The sequence below is a fragment of the Macaca mulatta genome, chromosome 18 (genome assembly GCF_049350105.2).
Source record: "Macaca mulatta isolate MMU2019108-1 chromosome 18, T2T-MMU8v2.0, whole genome shotgun sequence".
Taxonomy (NCBI): Eukaryota; Metazoa; Chordata; class Mammalia; order Primates; family Cercopithecidae; genus Macaca; species Macaca mulatta.
In genome coordinates this window covers 11,782,394-11,802,345 of record NC_133423.1, presented here as the reverse complement: position 1 = coordinate 11,802,345, position 19,952 = coordinate 11,782,394, and the positions used below count along the sequence as shown (strand labels likewise).

Genomic DNA, 19,952 nt, shown 5'->3' with positions numbered 1-19,952 from the left:
AGTTGAACAATGAACAGAGAGATGATGGCTTAAGCCATGACAGTAGGTGGGATGACTCTGGGTTGGAGCACTGAGGATTGACACCAAGCAAGACAGAGAGAAAAGGAGAAACTGCACAGAAATCCAAGCAGGAGGGTGTTGCGGGAAGTCAGGGACCCGAATGGAGGGACCGGCTGAAGCCTCGGCAAAAGAACATAAATTGTGAAGATTTCATGGACAATTATTAGTTCCCAAAATTAATACTTTTATAATTTCTTACACCTGTCTTTACTGTAATCTCTGAACATAAATTGTGAAGATTTCATGGACACTTATCACTTCCCCAGTGAATATCCTTGTGATTTCCTATGCCTGTCTTTACTTTAATCTCTTAATCCCATCATCTTCTTTGTAAGATGAGGAGGATGAATGTCGCCTCAGGACCCTGTGATTGTATCAACTGCACAAGTTGGTTGTAGAGCTTGTGTGTTTGAACTATATGAAATCTGGGTATCTTAAAAAAAGAACAAGATAACAGCGATGTTCGGGGAACAAGAGAGGTAACTTTGAACTGGCCGCTGGTGAGCCAGACGGAACAGAGCTATATTTCTCCTCTTTCATAAGCAAATAGGAGAAATATCGCTGAATTCTTTTTCTCAGTAAGGAACATCCCTGAGAAAGAGAATGCACCTGGAGGGTAGGCCTATAGACAGCCCTCTCAAAGGGAGCCATCTTTTATGGTTGAAGGCAAAGGGATGAAATAAACCCCAGTCTCCTGTGGCGCTCCCAGGCTTATCAGGTGGAGGAAAATTCCTGCCTAATAAATTGTGGTCAGACAGGTTGTCTGCTCTCAAACCTGTTTCCTGATAAGATGTTATCAGTGACAATGCGTGCCTGAAACTTCATTAGCAATTTTAATTTCTCCTCATCTGGTGGTCCTGTGATCTCACCCTGCCTCCATTTGCTTTGTGATATTTTATTACCTTGTGAAGTATGTGATCTCTGTGACCCACACCCTATTCGTGCACTCCCTCCCCTTTTGAAAATCCCTAATAAAAACTTGCTGGTTTTACCGCTAGGGGAACATCACCGATCCTGCCGACATGTGATGTCTCCCCTGGACACCCAGCATTACATTTCTCTCTCTTGTGCTCTTTCCCTTTATTTCTCAACCCAGCCGAGACACTTAGGAAATAGAAAAGACCCACGTTAAACATCGGGAAGCAGGAAAACTATTCTTTGTATAAGCCCAAGGAAGAGAGTCTTTGAACAAGGGCATTGTCAACAGTGTATAATTCTGCCAAGGATTCAAGTAAGGGCAGAACTGAATATTGTGTGGTGGAAAGTATGAGGAATGCTGGTAGCAGAAGCGAGTGAGAAAGTTAAGTGCAGCAACTCTTTCAAGGCACTTGATGGTAAGAGGAAACAAAGAACTTGAGTGGAAGCTCCAAGACTGGATAAAATATTATCCTTTTTGTTAATCTGTTTAAGTTCCTTGTAGATTCTGGATATTAGACATTGATCAGATGGGTAGATTGTAAAAATTTTCTCCCATTCTGTAGGTTGCCTGTTCACTCTGATGATAGTTTGTTTTGCTGTTCAGAAGCTCTTTAGTTTAATTATATCTCATTTGTCAATTTTGGTTTTCGTTGCAATTGCTTTTGGGGTTGTAGTCATGAAGTCTTTTCCCATGCCTATGTCCTGAATGGTATTAGCTAGGTTTTCTTCTAGTTTTTTTATGGTTTAGGTTTTATATTTAAGTCTTTAATCCATCTTGAGTTAATTTTTGTATAAGATGTAAGAAAGGGTCTGGTTTCAGTTTTCTGCATATGGCCAGCCAGTTTTCCCAGCACCATTTATTAAATAGGGAATCCTTTCCCAATTGCTGGTTTTTGTCAGGTTTTTCAAAGATCAGATGGTTGTAGACGTGTGGTGTTATTTCTGAGGCCTCTGGAAACCATCATTCTCAGCAAACTAACACAGGAACAGAAAACCAAACACCGCATGTTCTCACCCATAAGTGGGAATTGAACAATGAGATCACATGGACACAGGGAGGGGAACATCGCACTCCGGAGCCTGTCAGGGGGTCGTTGGGGGGCGGGCAAGGGGAGCGAGCAGCAAATCACCATGAAACATGTATACCTATGTGACAAACCTGCACATTCTGCACATGTATCCCAGAACTTAAAGTATAATCATAATAATAATAAAGAAAAGATTATCTTTCGACCCTTGATCTCCCACACTCCCTCATCCCCAACCGAAATGGAAAGTATTGAGCAATTACATGTTAATGGGGAAGAAACCAAGAAAATTTCAAGATACACGAGATAAACAACTCTTAGAATGAGTTTGCCAAGTACCCTGAAGGTATGAAATTCTAAGTACAACTGAAGTGATTAGACTTTGACTTTAGAAGAGATATTTAAGTTCTTTAAAAGAGTAAAAGATTTCTGTAGAGACATGCAAATTTGTATATTTCATCACAGGAAGTAGGAGGTCCTTAGCTCCTATTTCTCCATGAAAGAAGTTGAAAGATTATTTGTTGAAAGTTATGGGAGAAATGCTAGATTTGGTGTTTAGGGGATATTGAATAATTCTACATGGCTAATAATATTGACTTAAATATTTGGTGAATGATTTCCAAAGAGCAGAACTTTGGAGTCTGCATTAACTACTTAATCCTTTTAGATCATTTTGAAGGTTAAAATGTGAAGCAAAATGACAATAGGGTATGTTACTTTTTTTGCCTTTTTGTAATTATTTTTCTTTTTCTACTATATATGAATAAGAAAATACTTTTTTTTTTACTTTTTTTTTTTTAATTTATTTATTATTATTATACTTTAAGTTATACTTTATGTTACACAATACTTTTGTTTCTTGGAGATCATCTTCAGTTTTTTTCCATTCCATGCTTATCTGAATATAGAATACACATTTATATATGGTACTGATAATTTTCCAGAAGTGAATTATAGCAGATATTTCTGAGATCAAGGATATGGCAAATTGCCTGGTTTAAATTTTCATAAACACTGCAATAAAAACAGAGGATTTTTAAACAGTGATTTTGGAGTTATATTATGGTACAAACACAGAAAAAAGAGAAGGTTTACCAGAGAATAAACTAAACAAATATTAAATAAAAGGACAGGAACTTGGAAAATGCTTTCTAATGCTGAGTAATTCACCTCATAGAGTACTTTCTATTTCTGTCACTGTCAACTTAACGAATGCGATATATCAGTTGTGGATGACATTCATAATTCCACTAAATTAATCATTGTTAGCATCTATATGTCCACTGCTTTAAACTTCTCAGCTGCTAAATAGATTTTCATTACAAATCCATTAATCTAAACCTAAATTTGAAGAGGCAAGTAACAAAATTAAGGTTATTTTGTGTCCAAAGCATAATTTTTAAATGTTCAAAGTAATTGTTTTTTAAGGAGAAAGTATAGTTGTTTAATCAATCTGTTCATCAATTTTCCCTGCTATATTGTTTTAGTGGCTTTAGTTGTATAATATTTTATTACTTATTATTTTTATTTATTTTTTTACTCCTCCATGCCTAGAATATACAAATAACAGTGAGGAAGATAGAAGGTCTGGAGTAGAATGAGGACCAGGAGTAGGAGATGAGGGCTGAGGAGTTATCAGATCATGTGGATAATGACTTTGATTTATATAGTAAGTTGATTGAAAAGCTATTGAAGAAAATTGAGCAGGAGAGTTTCATGATCTGAATTGCTTTTTAAAAAGCTTTATTTGGTTACTATCTTGAGAAAGGAAGTATGAGGCTACATGCAGAAGCAGAAAGAATGGAGGCTATTAAAATAACTGAAGGAAGAGATCATGGTGGGTTTTGATCAGAATAATGGTGGAAATGGAGAGAAGTAACTGGATTTATTATGTTTTGTGAAGGGTAAGCTGATTTAGTTAGTTTAGTTTGGATGTGGCATAGAGAAATAAAGAACTTAACATATTCAATAATTTTGGGAAGGATGGTATCGATATTTACTGAGGTGACAAAGACTGACAGAGAAACAGTTTTAAGGGAGAACTTCTGAATTTGGCTTTCCAGTGTGTTAAGTGTGGGATGCCCTTTAGAGGTGTTGAGTAGGAAGCTGGACATGTGCATTCAAAGTTCAATGGAAAACTATAGGCTGGAGACAGACACTTAAAATTTGCCAGCTTTGCAATTAGTACAAATGAAGTAGGTACACGGGAACCATCCAATGGAGTAGATCAGAAACACAGCAGGCAGCAGGACCAAATTTCAGTGCACTCCAGCATTGAACTTTACTTCCCAAATAAATTTATTTTCTTGACCTATTTAATAAATTTCCTAGAGGACTATATTTTATTATTTAAATTTTTGAATTTGCTGTGTCCTTAATTTATGAGTGTAATATATTCTTATTTTTTTCTTGAAGATAGTGATGACAGTAGTTTTTTAAAACTAGTATCCTCTTTTATATCTTACATTGGTTCCAGTTACTTCTCTCCATTTCCACCATTATTCTGATCAAAAACCACCATGATCTCTTCCTTCAGTTATTTTAAGAGCCTCTGTCCTTCGCCTTCTCCATGTGGCCTCCCTTTTCTTCCATTTTTTTCTTTCCTCTATAGACATTCTGTTTCTTAATCGTAATCTTGACTATTCCTGTTTTTCTTGTTTTGTTTTGTTTTGTTTTATGCCACTCTTACGTTCTTCACATGCCCAGAGATCTTTGATTTTTCCACTCACAATGATGAATGATGTGGATTTATTTGAGGTATTTGATGTGGGTTTCCTTTGCTGTTGTTTATAAAAATTTGCTTTCCTGCCTCCTCTCTCTTTTGAGTGGTGCAGTTCATTGAGAGTTCTGTTGGCAATTGAAAGGTTTATTGATGGATTTAATTCCCTGTGGTTTAATGACGAGATTTCAGAAGTTAAACGGGGAGCATTCAATTACCCAAATGAATTCGATATTCTTTTGGTAAACCTAAACCAAAACTGGTTGCTTTTATTTTACTTCTACTATCCTCTGTTTTATTTAGCAAAGTAATTTATATTCTTCTGGCTAGGGATTAATGCCACATTGTCTATTTAACTACCATGATAGTGAGCTGGACTTGCCTACTCAGACTTTCAAAGAACTCTGTGGTATCTTCTCTTGTCCTCTTCCTTGCCTTCTGTGTGCTCTCTTTATGTTACCAGCTCTGAACATGGAGTCTCTCTGTAGTGTGTTGGGAAATCAGCTTCTACCATTATTGTAGTTGATTTCTAGTATACTTAGACTATGACATTTTCTGCTGTTTCCTTTACTATCTCTTCCTATCAGTTTATTGCCTTTGAGACAATTATTTCAGTGGCCTTTAGGTCTATAATTATAGATGCAATAATGGTTTAAAACTCAGGTAATGCATTTGGCAAGTACTTTCTTAAAATTTGCTTCCTCCAGTTATTATCTTTGTGAATTTAGGAAAGTTACTTAAGTCTCTTAAAAATATGGTTCACCTCGAGGCGGAAAGATCACGAGGTCAGGAGATTGAGACCATACTGGCTAACACGGTGAAACCCCATTTCTACTAAAAATACAAAAAATTAGCCGAGTGTGGTGGTGGGTGCCTGTAGTCCCAGCTACTCGGGAGGCTGAAGCAGGAGAATGGCATGAACCCGGGAGGTGGAGCTTGCAGTGAGCCGAGTTCACTGTTCTCCAGGCTGGGCAACAGAGCAGGATTCTGTCTCCAAAAAAAAAAAAAATATATATATATATATATGTGTGTATATATATATATGTATGTATATATAGGGTTCACTTTTCTCTAGTGGAGGGATAATAATAACAATGCCTAACATATAGGATTACTGTTAGCATTAACTAAGGCAATATATATCAAGTTCAGTTCTTGGGGACTAGCACCTGCTTAATATTACTATTATTAATAACAACATTATCAGTACTACTTTTTATTTTTAAACAGATAGTGTAACATTGGCTTTTGTATTTTAATTTGTTATAAAATTACACACATATTATGTAATATGGATGATGGAAACATTTACCTACATAGGTTAAAATATATGTCAATATAATGAAAACAGCATATATGTGTGCAACTACATATTTTATATATTTATCAAATTTCATGGTTCTGCTGAAAATTTTTAATTTTAAGAACGATTGTGGGAAAATAATCATTGTTTGCATTTGTAGGACTTTTCTCACCTTTTATTTTTTCTGCAGTCATTTTCTATGGAAATTTATTGACAGCTTTTACAGATGTTTTTCATATATTTTATCAGCCCAAGCAGTATGTATATACCCTTTTTTCCATTGCCCAAGTTTGTCTCCGTTAAAATTAATATACTATTAAATAGACATAAAAAAGATTACAAAGAATACTGAGGTACTAATATTCAGGATGAAAAGATAAGGGTTAATTGGTAAGCTTAGAAACCAGCTGGTCAATTGTTTCAGAGTTTGTGGAGGTAACTGAGTTCTGCCTAGTTTTCAACCGATGAATTGGAATTTACAGAGATTTGCTTATTTTTTTTTTAGAGGTTAGCATTTTTGAACTACAAGTATAACAATAAATGGTTCAACCACAATCATTACATCAACAGCAACAAGCCTGCCAGAATCCACATAGGAAAAAAGCAAAACAACACTAAAGCTAAATGAAAGACTAATGTGGATTATCCTGTAACCACCCTTTATAGCATCCTGTGATTATAATTTCAACTTTCTTTTTCAGTTTGACATTTGTCTTGTTCAACATAATGATGAAATGGAAGAACTGTCAGGCAATGTAAAGGAAGAATCCAAATCTCAAAACAGCAAAGACAGAGTGATTTGTGAGTTAAGAGCAGAGGTAAGACATTGGGTAAAGAGTGCCATATATATTAAAACATAACTGACTGTTGTTAAATGCCATACTATGTTAAGTAGGGTAATGGATGTGCCTTTGGTTACTTTATGAAAGTGAATGCTGCTGGTAATGTAGTTAGCTTATATGTGATTTAAAAGGCTGTGGAATGACATTGGCCCATAACTAGATCTGAGTTATTTGAATATTATTTAAAGATGAAATGTTTAACTATAAAACTATCTGGTAGCCAATACAAGTCTTACTGTGCATAAATATTTTTTAAAAGTTCAACCAGCCGCTGGATCATGTATGTTCATTTACTTTCAGAATCAATGACATACAAAATATGTGTCATGCAATTTCTGGTGGAATTAACATTGCTGTTGGCAGCTAACAACAGTGAGAGATAAAATAAATTCACTTTTGTTGTAGTTATTTCATTTCTTAGATACACCACCTAAGAAACATTTATTTTTCCACTCCTGCCACCACCAACAATAAATGAATTTTCACAAATGTGTAAACTCTGAGTGTTTTTTACTGTTCTGTAGGTAAAAGCAGAATTATTGCGTTTATAGAAAGGAGAAGGGAGTGAGTTATTTGTACTTCATAGAAAATAGCATGATGGCATTAAAAATGGAAAATCACAAATCATTTGTCTTGGAACAGATAATTCTGGGAAAATAGCTTGGAAACAAATGCGTAAGAGCAATTTACAGACTGAAATGAATTTAATGCAACTGTAGGCTGGTAGAAAACTGATTTGTATTAGGTTTTCTTCCTTATATAACTCTTCAAATTCTGAACCGACACCAGAGTATATTTACATCAGATGAATATAGTGCAATGGGAAATATACAGATTTTGGAGCTAGAAATGGGTCCATTACCTCCTGATTACTTTATTCTGGTCAATGCTGTAAGCATCTCTGTGTGTCAGTCTCCAGATTAAAATAATAGTAATAATAATATTAATAATAGTCATGAAACAGGATTTTGGAAAATATATGTACTGCAAGAAAACAGTTTTCTGAGACAGAGTGCTCTAGTATTGAAACTTATAGCTAAGCTGCTTAGGAGAATTATATACTCCCTGTGTTCTTCCTCATTACATCAATGCCATCCCATGACAGCTCTTCTATGGGTCCTAAAAGTGGTGTTGGGGTGAGATGGCATATATCAAGAGGTCCATTATGAGAAAGGCTGAACTGTTGAATACAAATCTTCGATAAGTCAAAGAGAAAAATTGGTGGCGTTCGTAACTTTTGTTTTCTAAGAGGAAACAAATGATCAGGATAGATACCTCTTTTTCTTGACCCTCAGCTCTGAGAATCATCTTTCATTAAACATTGTACAACATGTTGTATAAAAGCTTATTTAATAGTTAACGGCAAAAAAGGAGGAAGGCGCATCTAGATATTTATTATAACTCTCCTCAAAAGCCAAGAACATTATGTATACACTTTTTTTTAAGACAAGTTTTAGGTTCACAGCAAAATTGAGCAGAAAGTAGACAGTTTGCACATACTTCCCCTTTCCCCCAGAGACTCCTCCACAACCAACATCCTTCATCAGTGCTGCATGTTTGTTTGTTATAACTGAGAAACAAACTGAGACATTATCAACCACAGTCATAGTTTACATTAAGGCTCACTCTGTGTTGTACATTCTATGGCTTTTGACAAATGCATAATAACATATATCTACCATGTTAGTATCATGCAGATGCTAAACAAATATTGTATAGAAATATGTTCTTTTGCAACTTGTTTATATAAATGTGTCACAACTACTTATGTTTACATAAAAGTACTATAATTTAATTAAATTTAATAACTTATTTAAAAAATTAGTTTATTATTTTTAGATATATAATCAGCACTACAGTGAGTATGCATATGTATATAAATCACTGGATATTTAAAAATGGCTTATGATATATTCCTAGAAAATAGTGTGGCTTGGTCATTGGAATATTTATTTTTTAAATCTTCTTTTACACATTTCCAAGTGTTCTATTAGAAAAATTGTATCAATTTACATTCTCACTAAGTAAGACTAAAATCTCTGAATATTATGTGTAAAGCAAATATTGAAAAAGACTCAAAGTTGGAGAGAAGAGGTATATCACCCAGGGGACCTGAGAATTGAGAAATGGCATGCTGTTGAGTTTTGTGGGTTTTTGTCACATATATTCCAAAATTAGAACTGAAGAAGCCAGAAATCTGGAAACACCAATAGGTACAGATAAACACACAAAAATACCTAAAATGAAACACAACCTAAGTCTGCTTGCTCTAGCCAACGTACTAAGGAAGAGTCAATGTAGCAAGACGAAAACTTTTAGGACAATAATGCTTGAATCCAGCCCAAATCACAGAACACTGTGGCCCCACCCCATGCCTGTTAGCTAAGGCCAGCTGTAGAACCTGGACTTCTACATACATCTGGAAGTAACAAGACAATGCTATCCTTTCACTCTCAATTGTGGTTTCATAAGAACCCACCCAAAACACAATGTTAGATAAAATCCAAATCTCATGACATATTTCACAAAGTATCCAGGATACAATTGGATATTACTCATCATACCTAGAACCACAATAGTTTGAAGTGAATGAAAGAAAACAATTGATAGATGCCAACACTGAAATGATAAAGATGTGTTAATTATTTGGGAAGGATCTTAGAGAGGGCATCATTAAAATACTTTAGTGAGCAATTGTGCATATGCATGAAACAAATAAAAAATAGGAATTTTCATTAAAGAAATAGAAGGTCTCAGCAATTAAAAAAATGCAAAGAAGGAACAAATGGAAAAATTAAAACTGAAAAATGAACTGAATTTAAAAAAACAACTTCTGAATGCAGAAGACAGAGGAAAGAGTCAGTGAACTTGAAGATAAATGAATGGAAATTATCCTATCTGAATGAGATAAAGAAAATAGGCTGAATTTTAAAAGTAAAGTCTCAGAGACCTGTGGGGTGATAAAAAAAAATTACATTCATGTAATTTGAGGCCAGTGTGAGAGGAAAAATAGTGTAGGACTGACAGTACTAAAAAATAGATGAAAACTTCCCAACTTTCAAATGAAAGGGTCAAATCTAGAGTCAAGAATTTTAGTGAATCCCAGACAGCATAAACCCGAAAAGGCTGATATTAAGACACATCATAGTCAAACTTATGGAAAATAAGAAAAAATAATCTTAACAGCACCTAAAAGGTAAATTACAGTATATACACAGGGGAAAAAATCCAAATAACAGGGCTTATCACATCAGAAACTCTGGAAGTCAGAAAGAAGTGACATACAATTATTTAGGTTCTAAAAGAGCTGTCAACTCAAAATACTATATCCAGTGAAAATATCTTTCAGATCATTCTCTGATGAGGAAAACTAAGATAAATTGTCTTTGGTAAATAAGCATATGAAAAGGTGTTCAACATATTAGTCATCAGGAAAATGGAAATTAAAACCACGATGGGACAAAACTATACACCTATCAGAATGGCTAAAATCAAAATAGCGACAATACTAAATGGTGGTAATAGCACAGCTATTGAATTACTCACCTATTGCTAGAGGGAATGTAAAATGATACAATCACATTGGAAAATAGTTTGACAGTCTTCAAAATTGCAGCTACCATATGATCAAGCAATTGGACTCCTAGGTATTTACTTCATAAAAATAGAAGCTTATATTCACACAAAACTTATAGGTAAATCTTGAGTATTTTATACGTAAATGCCAAAACTTAGAAACAACACAGGTGATCTTCATGGGGTGAATAATTAAACAAGCAATTACATCCATACTTTGAACTACTTCTCAGCAACAAAACAGAATGAACTCTTGATACATGCAACCATCTGGGTGAATCTCTTGAAGTATTGTGAGTGAAAAATATCCCTAAAGACTACAGAGTCCATGATTATGTATATATATGATTTATTTATATATACATGATTTATTTGTATATATGATTACATATAATCATATATATATTCAGCATTTAGAAATGAAGAACCTATTAATGGTTTTCAGGAATACAGGAGTGAAGGGAGTGGGTGCTGTGGCTAAAAAACAGCCACATGATGCATCCTTGTGGTGATGGAAGCATTCTGCATTTCACTGTGTCAAATTCTTTGCATAATTGTCAATGTCTGACTTTGGTATTGTACTAATGTACTGCTGTTTAACAGCCTATCTAAAGGATCCATTCATTCATAACTGTAAAGTACTAAAAATTGTACACAATAGTAGGCACTCAATCAATACTAGGATAAGAACTTAGATACAGGTCTCTTGGGTCCCAAAGATAAATTTCATATGGCTTTTACCATTGGAGGGCTCAGGGTAAAAGGCACATGGAATTTATCTTTTCTTTCAACTGCCTATGAATCGACAGCCAAAAATGAAAATTTAATTCAAACATCCTAATTTTTTTTGAAATTTAGGTAGTGATTATATAAGCAACCCTATTTATTTTGCTTATGCAAGATAAAACATAAGTATTTTGTTACACAATTTTTTTCACACCCAGGAAGATTGTATTATCTATGGGGGCTTAGAAAGGTTCTTTCTCCATGTGAAAGTCAATTAGATTCTGTCTGAATAGGTAAAATGCAGTAATAGTGAAGTAAAAAATGAAACCAAATGACAACAAAAATAAGTTCATATGTTCATTCATTATACAACCCAATTATTTACTCCACAAATATTAATCAACAATCTCCCATGTTAAGCACTAAAGATTCTACAAAGTGATGTATTGATGGCCACAGACACAAACAATCCAAGTCAATTAAATGCAATATGTTATATAGCCTTACAGGTGAAGCACAGTTATTTGTGTGGGGATAAAGAGGAGATATAGTGAATGAGATGGGTAAGGTGAAGAGCAGTTAGCCAGGCAAAGTGAAGAGGCAGGTAGAAAGGTAAGAACAAGGCTGGGCGTGGTGGCTCACACCTGTAATCCCAGCATTTTGGGAGGGCAAGGTAGGTGGATTCCCTGAGCTCAGGAGTTCGAGACCATGATGAACCCTGTCACATGGTGAAACCCTGTCTCTAATAAAAATATGAAAATTATCTAGGCATGTTGGGGGACCCCTGTAATCCAAGCTACTCAGGAGGCTGAGGCAGGAGAATCGCTTGAACTTGGGAGGCAGAGGTTGCAGTGAGCTAAGATCATGCCAGTGTACTCCAGCCTGGGTGACGGAGCAAGACAAAAAACACAAAACAAACAAAAAAAAGAAGGTAAGAACAATATCTGAAAAGGGCGGTAGCATGTAAGAAGGGAGGACGCTGCAGAATTTAGAGAAAATGTTGTAGGAAAGGGTGGTACATGGGAATATTGACAAAGAAGGAAACACTTCTCCTTTTCTTCTAACATTAGTGTAGATATCAGAAAGTGTGTTGATTTTGGGGGTATTTTGATCACTGGAAGAGCAGTATGTTCTGACTGGGAGCAATTCACCACTAGATGTTTTTAAGGTATGCAGAGGGAAGAAAAATGTTTTGGTTTTGTGCTAAAAATGAAAATAAAAATATTTTCAGGATGTTTTCTTAAATTATAAATTTAATCTTTAGTTCTGCAAATATTGTATGGTATCTGCTATGCTGTGTTCTGGTAACTCAATGGTGTGGGACGTGAAATGGACTTGCCTTCAGAGAACAGCCTTCAGCAAGGGGTACAGTATTCATCAGAGATCATACCTTTTAGTGTAAGTTGTCAACAGTTTGGGAGCTATACAGCAAATGTGAATGAGGCTAGGGGGATTGACCTAGTCAGAAATTTTAGATAAAATACCAGATATTTTATTTACTGACATAGTTAAATAGCCTTATCTTTGACATGAAGGATATTGTATAATTAGAACTCCGGTGTCATAATTTAATTTTTAGAGATTGCCACAGTAAGTGTTGATCTGAATTGATTTAAATCTCCTGTATCTCCATTCCTCTTATTGACTTTACATGTTCTAGCAAAGAGATTTCAATTACTGAGAATATGATGAATATATTAGAAATGGTTATATGATTTTGGAGCAGGATATTGAGGAATGCAAGCAGGTTAATTCAGAAGTCTGTTAGTGATATAGATTTAAACATTCTGGGTTTATATTGACAAAACTCAGGAAACAGAATATATAAAATAAGACTTGATATGAATAAACCATTGGAGAAAAATAACAGTCTGGGAAAACAGAATCAAGCTGTCACAGTTAAATATACTTTCTGGTCATTTAGATAAATACAAGTCTAAATATTCAATTTTTTCAAGAATAAAACTGTTACTTATTCTGCATTTATAGAAATCTGATAAATAGAAGGTTGAATAACCAGTGAAAGCCTGTTATCATTTATTCAGGAAATATTAAGCGCCTTGAGTAACAGGTATTTCTTTCAAAACATTTAAACTATATAGTTCAAAATAAAATACTGAAAATAATCTTTGATAGCACATCAGTAGTAGCTTTTCTTAGTAGCTACATCTTCTGAAAAGATTTCGAGCTAACTTGGGTTGACGATTAAATTACAATCTGAGGTTTTTTTGCCACCTTCAAGTTTCTTGCTGTCTTCTATTACATAGAGAAGAGCTCAATGATGATTGTGATGTGAGTGGGAAAAGAAGGGACTGTATCAATTACAACTGTAAATATTAGCTTGTCTTAGGAATAGCCCACCTCCCTTCTTTGGAAACTGTGCACATTTTAGTGCCAATCTCAACACATCTAGGGTTCGACACCTTCAAGCTACTTGAGATCTTTAATATGATGTCCTCCAGCTCTTATCTTCCTTAGGACACAAACACATACATTTGAACTTTTCCTGTAAGTTCTGTGCAATTCTTCTAAGACCCTATTTACTGCTTCCCATGAGGTCAGAAGTCAACTTAGCAAATCTACACTAATGCTAATTTCTTTTATGTCATCATATCAATTGTTACTCTCAAATGCTTCCAATCCAAAACTGCTTTACTAACACTCTTATGGTTGTGTTTAACAAGGATTCTGATTTCCAGTAGAGAGAAATTTTCTGTTTTACACGAGAGGTCATTGACTTAGAACCTTTCCATCATTATCATCAAATGCTTTTCTTAGAAAACATGTTTTCCTATGAACTGACACCTTCTGAAAACCTATGCCTTAAATCAAACAAACAATTACATTTCTCTTCTGCTGAAATCCGTGGTTAATATGAGTATGGCATAAAAAGGGAAGGAAAGGGCCTGACAGTTTAGGTGGTGGAGTTCTTAGCTTCATTCTGCAATAGTGCGTGGCTCACAATCGCTCAAACAATGGCCATTAGCTGAATGAATGAGGGAAAGATAAGGACAAAGCACATATCAAAAAAGAGAACTTTCTATTTTAACTTTCTAGAAGGTCAAAAGAAAAAGTAAAATAAGAATGGAGGAAGGGCAAAGCTGTCTATATTCATTTGGAATATGTTTTCTTCTATATTTGACTCCTTTTTTGTTTGTTTTGAGATGGGATCTCACTCTGTCACCTAAGCTGGAGTACAGTGGCACAATCTGGGCTCACTGCAACCTCTGCCTCCTGGGCTCAGGCAACTCTTTCACCTCAGTCTCCCAAGTAGCTGGGACGACAGGTGCACACCACTAGGCCTGGCTAATTTTTGCATTTTTTGTTTTTAATAGAGACAGGGGTCTCACCATGTTGGCCAGGCTGGTCCTGAACTCCTAAAACAAGTGATCCACTTGTCTCGGCCTCCCAAAGTGCTGGGATTACAGGCATGAGCCACCATGCCCGGCCTAGATATGACTACGTTTGATGCACTCAAAACATGTTGGTCACTAGTATGGTCTGAATGGCTATGTGTTTCCCAAACTGACATCCTGACTTCCAAGGTGATGGTATTAGGAGGTGGGACCTTTAGGAGTTGATTAGGTTATGAGGACAATTAGAATTAATGCCGTTAAAAAAGAGACCCCAGACAGCTAGCTCAAGCCTGTACCATGTGAATACATAGGGAGAAGGCGCTGTCTATGAACCAGAAAGCAGGTCCTCACCAGATACAAAATCTACTGGCAACTTAATCTCGGATTCCAGGCTCCAGAACTGTGAGAAATAAATTTCTACTGTTTATAAGCTACCCAGGTTATGATATTTTTTAGCCTGAATGGACTAAGACAGTCACAAGTATAGACTGGCAAGTGTAATTATTTGAAGGACAGAACTATCAAGAAAACTAGTGACTGGGCAACTAAGTCATGAAGATAAGCCCCATTTTCATATAACAACTCTACTTTTGGGGTGAATTGGAGAAATTCACTGTCCTCTAAACCTTTTGTTGAATTGAGTTACTTCTTTAATGGAGTAAATTGTTTCTCTCAAATACTATTAGAAATTCTCCTGCATTTGAATATTTAAGCAGTAGAAAATGTTGTTAATTAAATAGCTTCCATAAATGTATGCATTAGTAAAACATTGCTTGATGTACTTTTTAATCCTAGTAGTCACAAGTAGTTATTGGAACAATTATTTCTAACAGTGATGTACCGTATTGGTTTTTATTTTCAGTATTGATCTGTTCGAGTTCAAAACAACTGTTCTGGAATTGGGTTTTATAGGTTGAGGCATTTCTTTCTGTGTAGTTAGCAATGATTCAAGTGCCCTGAAAAATAGAAAAAGTATCTTCTGTTCATATTTGAGTCTCTGATTTTAGGCTTTCTAGAAATCACCAAGACAATAATTGCTTTACTGAAGAAATAACTCAGACCAGTGATAAATCAAAACAATTATGCTTTGCAATTATTTTATTAACCAATGAGTGGAAGATGTCATTTGGAGATGAACAGGGATGAAAGGAAAAAGAATTAGGCCAAGAAGCTTTCCCTTCAAAGAAGCAAAACTATTTAATATGTACATCCTTGTCTTAAATACTGAGAATTAATGAAAGATGCATAAAGATCTATTAAAATACTCTGTTCAGATTGAGTATCACTAGATATTTAGAGCTAATGTTTATGAATACTTTGTAGGTCTCATGTGCCTTGTAAGGACTTAAAACATTAGATTTCATTTAATCAACATATCAATTTTATAAGATAATGTGATGGTTAATTTTATGTGTCAGCTTGGCTAGGCCATAGGGTGCCCAGACATTTGTCCAAATATTATTCTGGGTGTGGGGTGTGTCTGTGAGGATGCTTCGGGATGCAGTTAACACTTGCATGGGTGCACTGAGTAAAGTAGATTGCCTTCCCTAATGTGGGTAGATTTCATCCAAACAATTGAAGACCTAAATAGAACAAAAAGGCTGAGAACAAGGGAACTACTGATGCCTAACTGCTTGAACTGGAGCCTTGATCTGCTCTAACCTTTGGATTTGGACTGAAACATCAGAACATCTTGAGTTTCCAGCTTGCTGTCTGCAAATCTTGGGACTTAGCTTCTATGATTACATGAGCCAATTCCTTATAATTTACCTTTCCCATTCTCTCTCTGTCTCTCTCTCTCTCTCATTAAACCTCACACCCTTGACCACTATGTGATGCTGCTTTACACCACCAAAAATTAACTAAACATTTTATGTATTTGTTCATTGTATTGTTATAAATTTATTTGTACATTTTTGAGAATATAATTCTCCGATGCTAGACTCCTAAGCAAAAACACATAAATCAAGCAAAAGGAGTTATAATACATCTTTTGATATAATGCAGCTAAATAATAATAGGAACACTTCTTTTTAAAAATATTTTTAAAATATTTTAACTATTGTTTTAATAAGATTTTAAAAATCAAATGTCCTTAAAGAGCCAATGATAATTTGCAATGCAAAAGCTGACTTTGCATGCTGCACTTTAGCCACACGAATGAAAATATAAATAAATAAATAAACAAACAAGACAATTATTGTTACCACTCAGACAGTATGCAATAATGCCTTATAGCTTTGAGAAATAAAATGAGAGATGATCTGTGTCAGAGAATCCAATCTCTTTTCTTGCAATGACTTTAGCAACATGTTCCTTCTCCTAAGGAAGTCTTGATACTTCTCATTCACTTCAAGCCCAAAACCTGACAAAGAAACGAGCAAAGCCAGTGACAACTGATAGTTTTAATAAAATATCCTATGTTTTCCCCTTCACATCAGTCTCCACATTTAAAAGGATTGATTATTTCCTACACTATCCATTGATTTATTTCTAGATTCTAGAGTGATATATGATCATGTTTGATAGAAACTGGGTTAAGTTATTGTAGACATGTAACCAATTTATTCATTTTAGCTCCTAAATAAACCAAGAATGTAACTATTATTCCAGGCTCATATTTCATTTAAATGTTTTTTCTCACTACCTCGTATACAGAATTACTTACCTTTACAAACACAATAAAAGGATTGCCACATTTTCAAGAGGAGCCAAAGAGGAGAATTAACTTTTTACATCTGGAAAATTAAATATAGATACTGTTTCCTACTTTCTCTTCAATCCCAGTGTTTGGAATGTAGCTATACATTTTAACTGTTCTTGCCACAAAATAAATGAACAAAAAATAGGTAACTGTGTGAGGTGATGGATATGCTAATTTGCTTAACTACAGTAGCCTTGCCACTCTCTATGTACGTTATAACACCATGTAGCATACAATATATACAATGCAATTTATTTTTAAAAAATAATTCTGGCAGCAGAAGTAGATTAAAAGCCCTACATCTAATATCCGAAGAGCAAAAACACTGATTACCCTCAAAATACCCTCAAAATAATAACAAAATGTTACATAAATTGTAACATGGAGAAAACAAAAATACTGCTCTTAGGACATGGATACATGATAGCACAAAGGAAAATTAAATATATAATTTGGAGTTGAAAGTTGAATGAGTCACCCAGAAAGTAAACCACAAAGACAAGGATGTAATAAAAAAGGGAGTTTCTTAAACATTAATTTAGCAGTTAGTCCCCCAAATTAAGAGATCCTTAAAAAAGAAGTTTACAAGCGAGAGAATTAGAAAAACAAAATTCTTCCAAATGAAGGTCATGATGGTTTAGATGAATATATCCATCCAAGTAAGTAGCATAATAATACCAAAAAGACAGAGCAAAGTTCATTTCATTAAAGTTCATAACACTGGAATACAATAAATTGCCTGAAAGGAAGCAGTGATAAATAAATGAGCACATATAGATAATCAGAAATCAGAAAAATTATCAGACTTCTCAACAAGCAACTCCAGAAATTATAAAACAATGTAGGTAAATGTTTAAAATTCTGAAGAAAGTGATTTACATCTTAGAATTCTACACAGACTCAATTTACAATAATAATATAGATTAGAATAATTCATTATAAGACCTATAAAATCTCCAAAAATTATCAACTGTTGTAACCTCTTTGCAGTTCGCAAAATGACATAGGAAACATGAATTACGAAGTAGAACTAAATAGAAAAGACTTCAAGAATATTTCCAGGATTATGATGCAGGTTGATTCCAGGTAAAAGATGTCTCAAAATAAAACAGAAGTGACACTCATATTATGTTCTGGGTATGTCAGTATTTCTAGGAAATATACTTCCATTGAAATGTTCCAGATTAGTAACTACATTGAAAACTAAGCAAGAAACTATGAGGCACTTCATAACTTCAGGAAACATAAAATTATAATAGCAAAATAAATGCAATTATAGTGTACCACATTGGTCACCTGTAAATATATATATATTTTTTCACAATGTTAAGATGGAATACCTGGCCAGGGGCAGTGGCTCACTCCTGTAATCCCAGAACTTTGGGAGAATATATAAAATATAAATAAAAGAAGCGTAAGTGAATTAACAAAGGCAAACAGCTTAAGACTGTGCTTATCTCACTAGACATTCTCAAAAATAATAGACATTATAATTAATGAAACGATATATAATAGGACAAATAATACCATATATTATGTTCAGCCATGGTATGGAGATAATAGGCCTTCACATTAAAATCAGGGTGATGATTTATAAATTACATACAACCATTAAATTTTCAGTAAATGCCACCTATTTATTTGGAAGATGAAGTATTTGGATATTAACAGCAACAAAAAAGTGATCTTGAACCTATTGTTGAACTCAATTTTAACATGGAAGAAATCTTCAATTGAACTTCCTTAAGTAGAAACCTAAATTATTTTATAAGCTTAAAAATATTCTTGATATATTGTGAAGATAATGAATCATTTTATATGTTCAATGTTTGTTTTTCAAATAGAGTGAATGCACTTATTTTTCTGAGTCCATTGAAATTTTTGTTCTAGAAAAGATTTCATTAAATCTTGTCACTGACTACATAGTAACCATTTTAATTGGTCAAAGGAATCCTTTACCATATACTTTCTACTGCCTTGCTTAATAATGTTGGTGTTTACTCCATGTATCTAGTTTGACATTCACTCATTTCAATGGACCCCAGCAAAGTGATTCTATACTCCTTTAATAATGTGCTCTCAGAAGCTAGTCGTTTGCTTGACATTTAGAGTTCAAGCCTTTCTTTACTTATTTCAGTACCAATGACTTATAAGACAATCCCACAGTCCTGACCACTGCTTTTTTAGCTTCTAGGTCCTGAAATTTTTCAATACTCATTCTATATTTCCTCTTTTTATAGTTAAACATCTTGGCCCCCACAAAGGCTTTTCCTCATGTATGCTCTATCCACTAATCTAGGTTGAGTAGAAGCAGTTGTCATTTTAACCTACTCCTTTATTTGACACTAGGACTGCTGGCAAGAGAGGGAAGGAGATTCTTCCTTCTCCCATCGATTTTACTTTGTGGAGGTGAGAGAATGCGGAGCGCAGCAGTGAGGTGGAGCATTGAGGTAAAAGCAAGCGTAATAGGAAGCTCAAAGGATATATGCCAGGTTCTAGACAAGAGCCACTTAAAATTTTCACTACAAATGGTTTTGAATTCTGATCATACATAATTATTGAAAACTAAATTTCAAACGACACTCAAGTGTATACTCTGACCTTTATCTAATCGTTTGGGAAATCCTACCCTCTGCCATAAATGTTAAGAACCTTTCTGTAAAAAAGGTCAGGTGAGCTGAAGAGTCTTATGTAATCGATCCATAGGCATTGACATTTGT

The 19,952-nt window shown here is 34.6% G+C and overlaps 1 protein-coding gene across 11 annotated transcripts in view; it reads left to right on the top strand.

Annotated features, from left to right (window-relative positions):
* Nucleotides 1-19,952, top strand: part of CCDC102B (coiled-coil domain containing 102B) — a 374,522-nt gene that overhangs the window by 149,516 nt on the left and 205,054 nt on the right. For 9 of the 11 annotated variants that reach the window (XM_015122187.3, XM_015122188.3, XM_028838176.2 and 6 more), the window contains exon 5: nucleotides 6,730-6,846. The exons of the other annotated variants lie outside the window; for them this stretch is intronic. In XM_015122187.3, coding sequence (XP_014977673.3) covers nucleotides 6,730-6,846 — 117 coding nt within the window. The remainder of the gene's footprint in view (nucleotides 1-6,729; nucleotides 6,847-19,952) is intronic. 11 annotated transcript variants of the gene reach the window in all.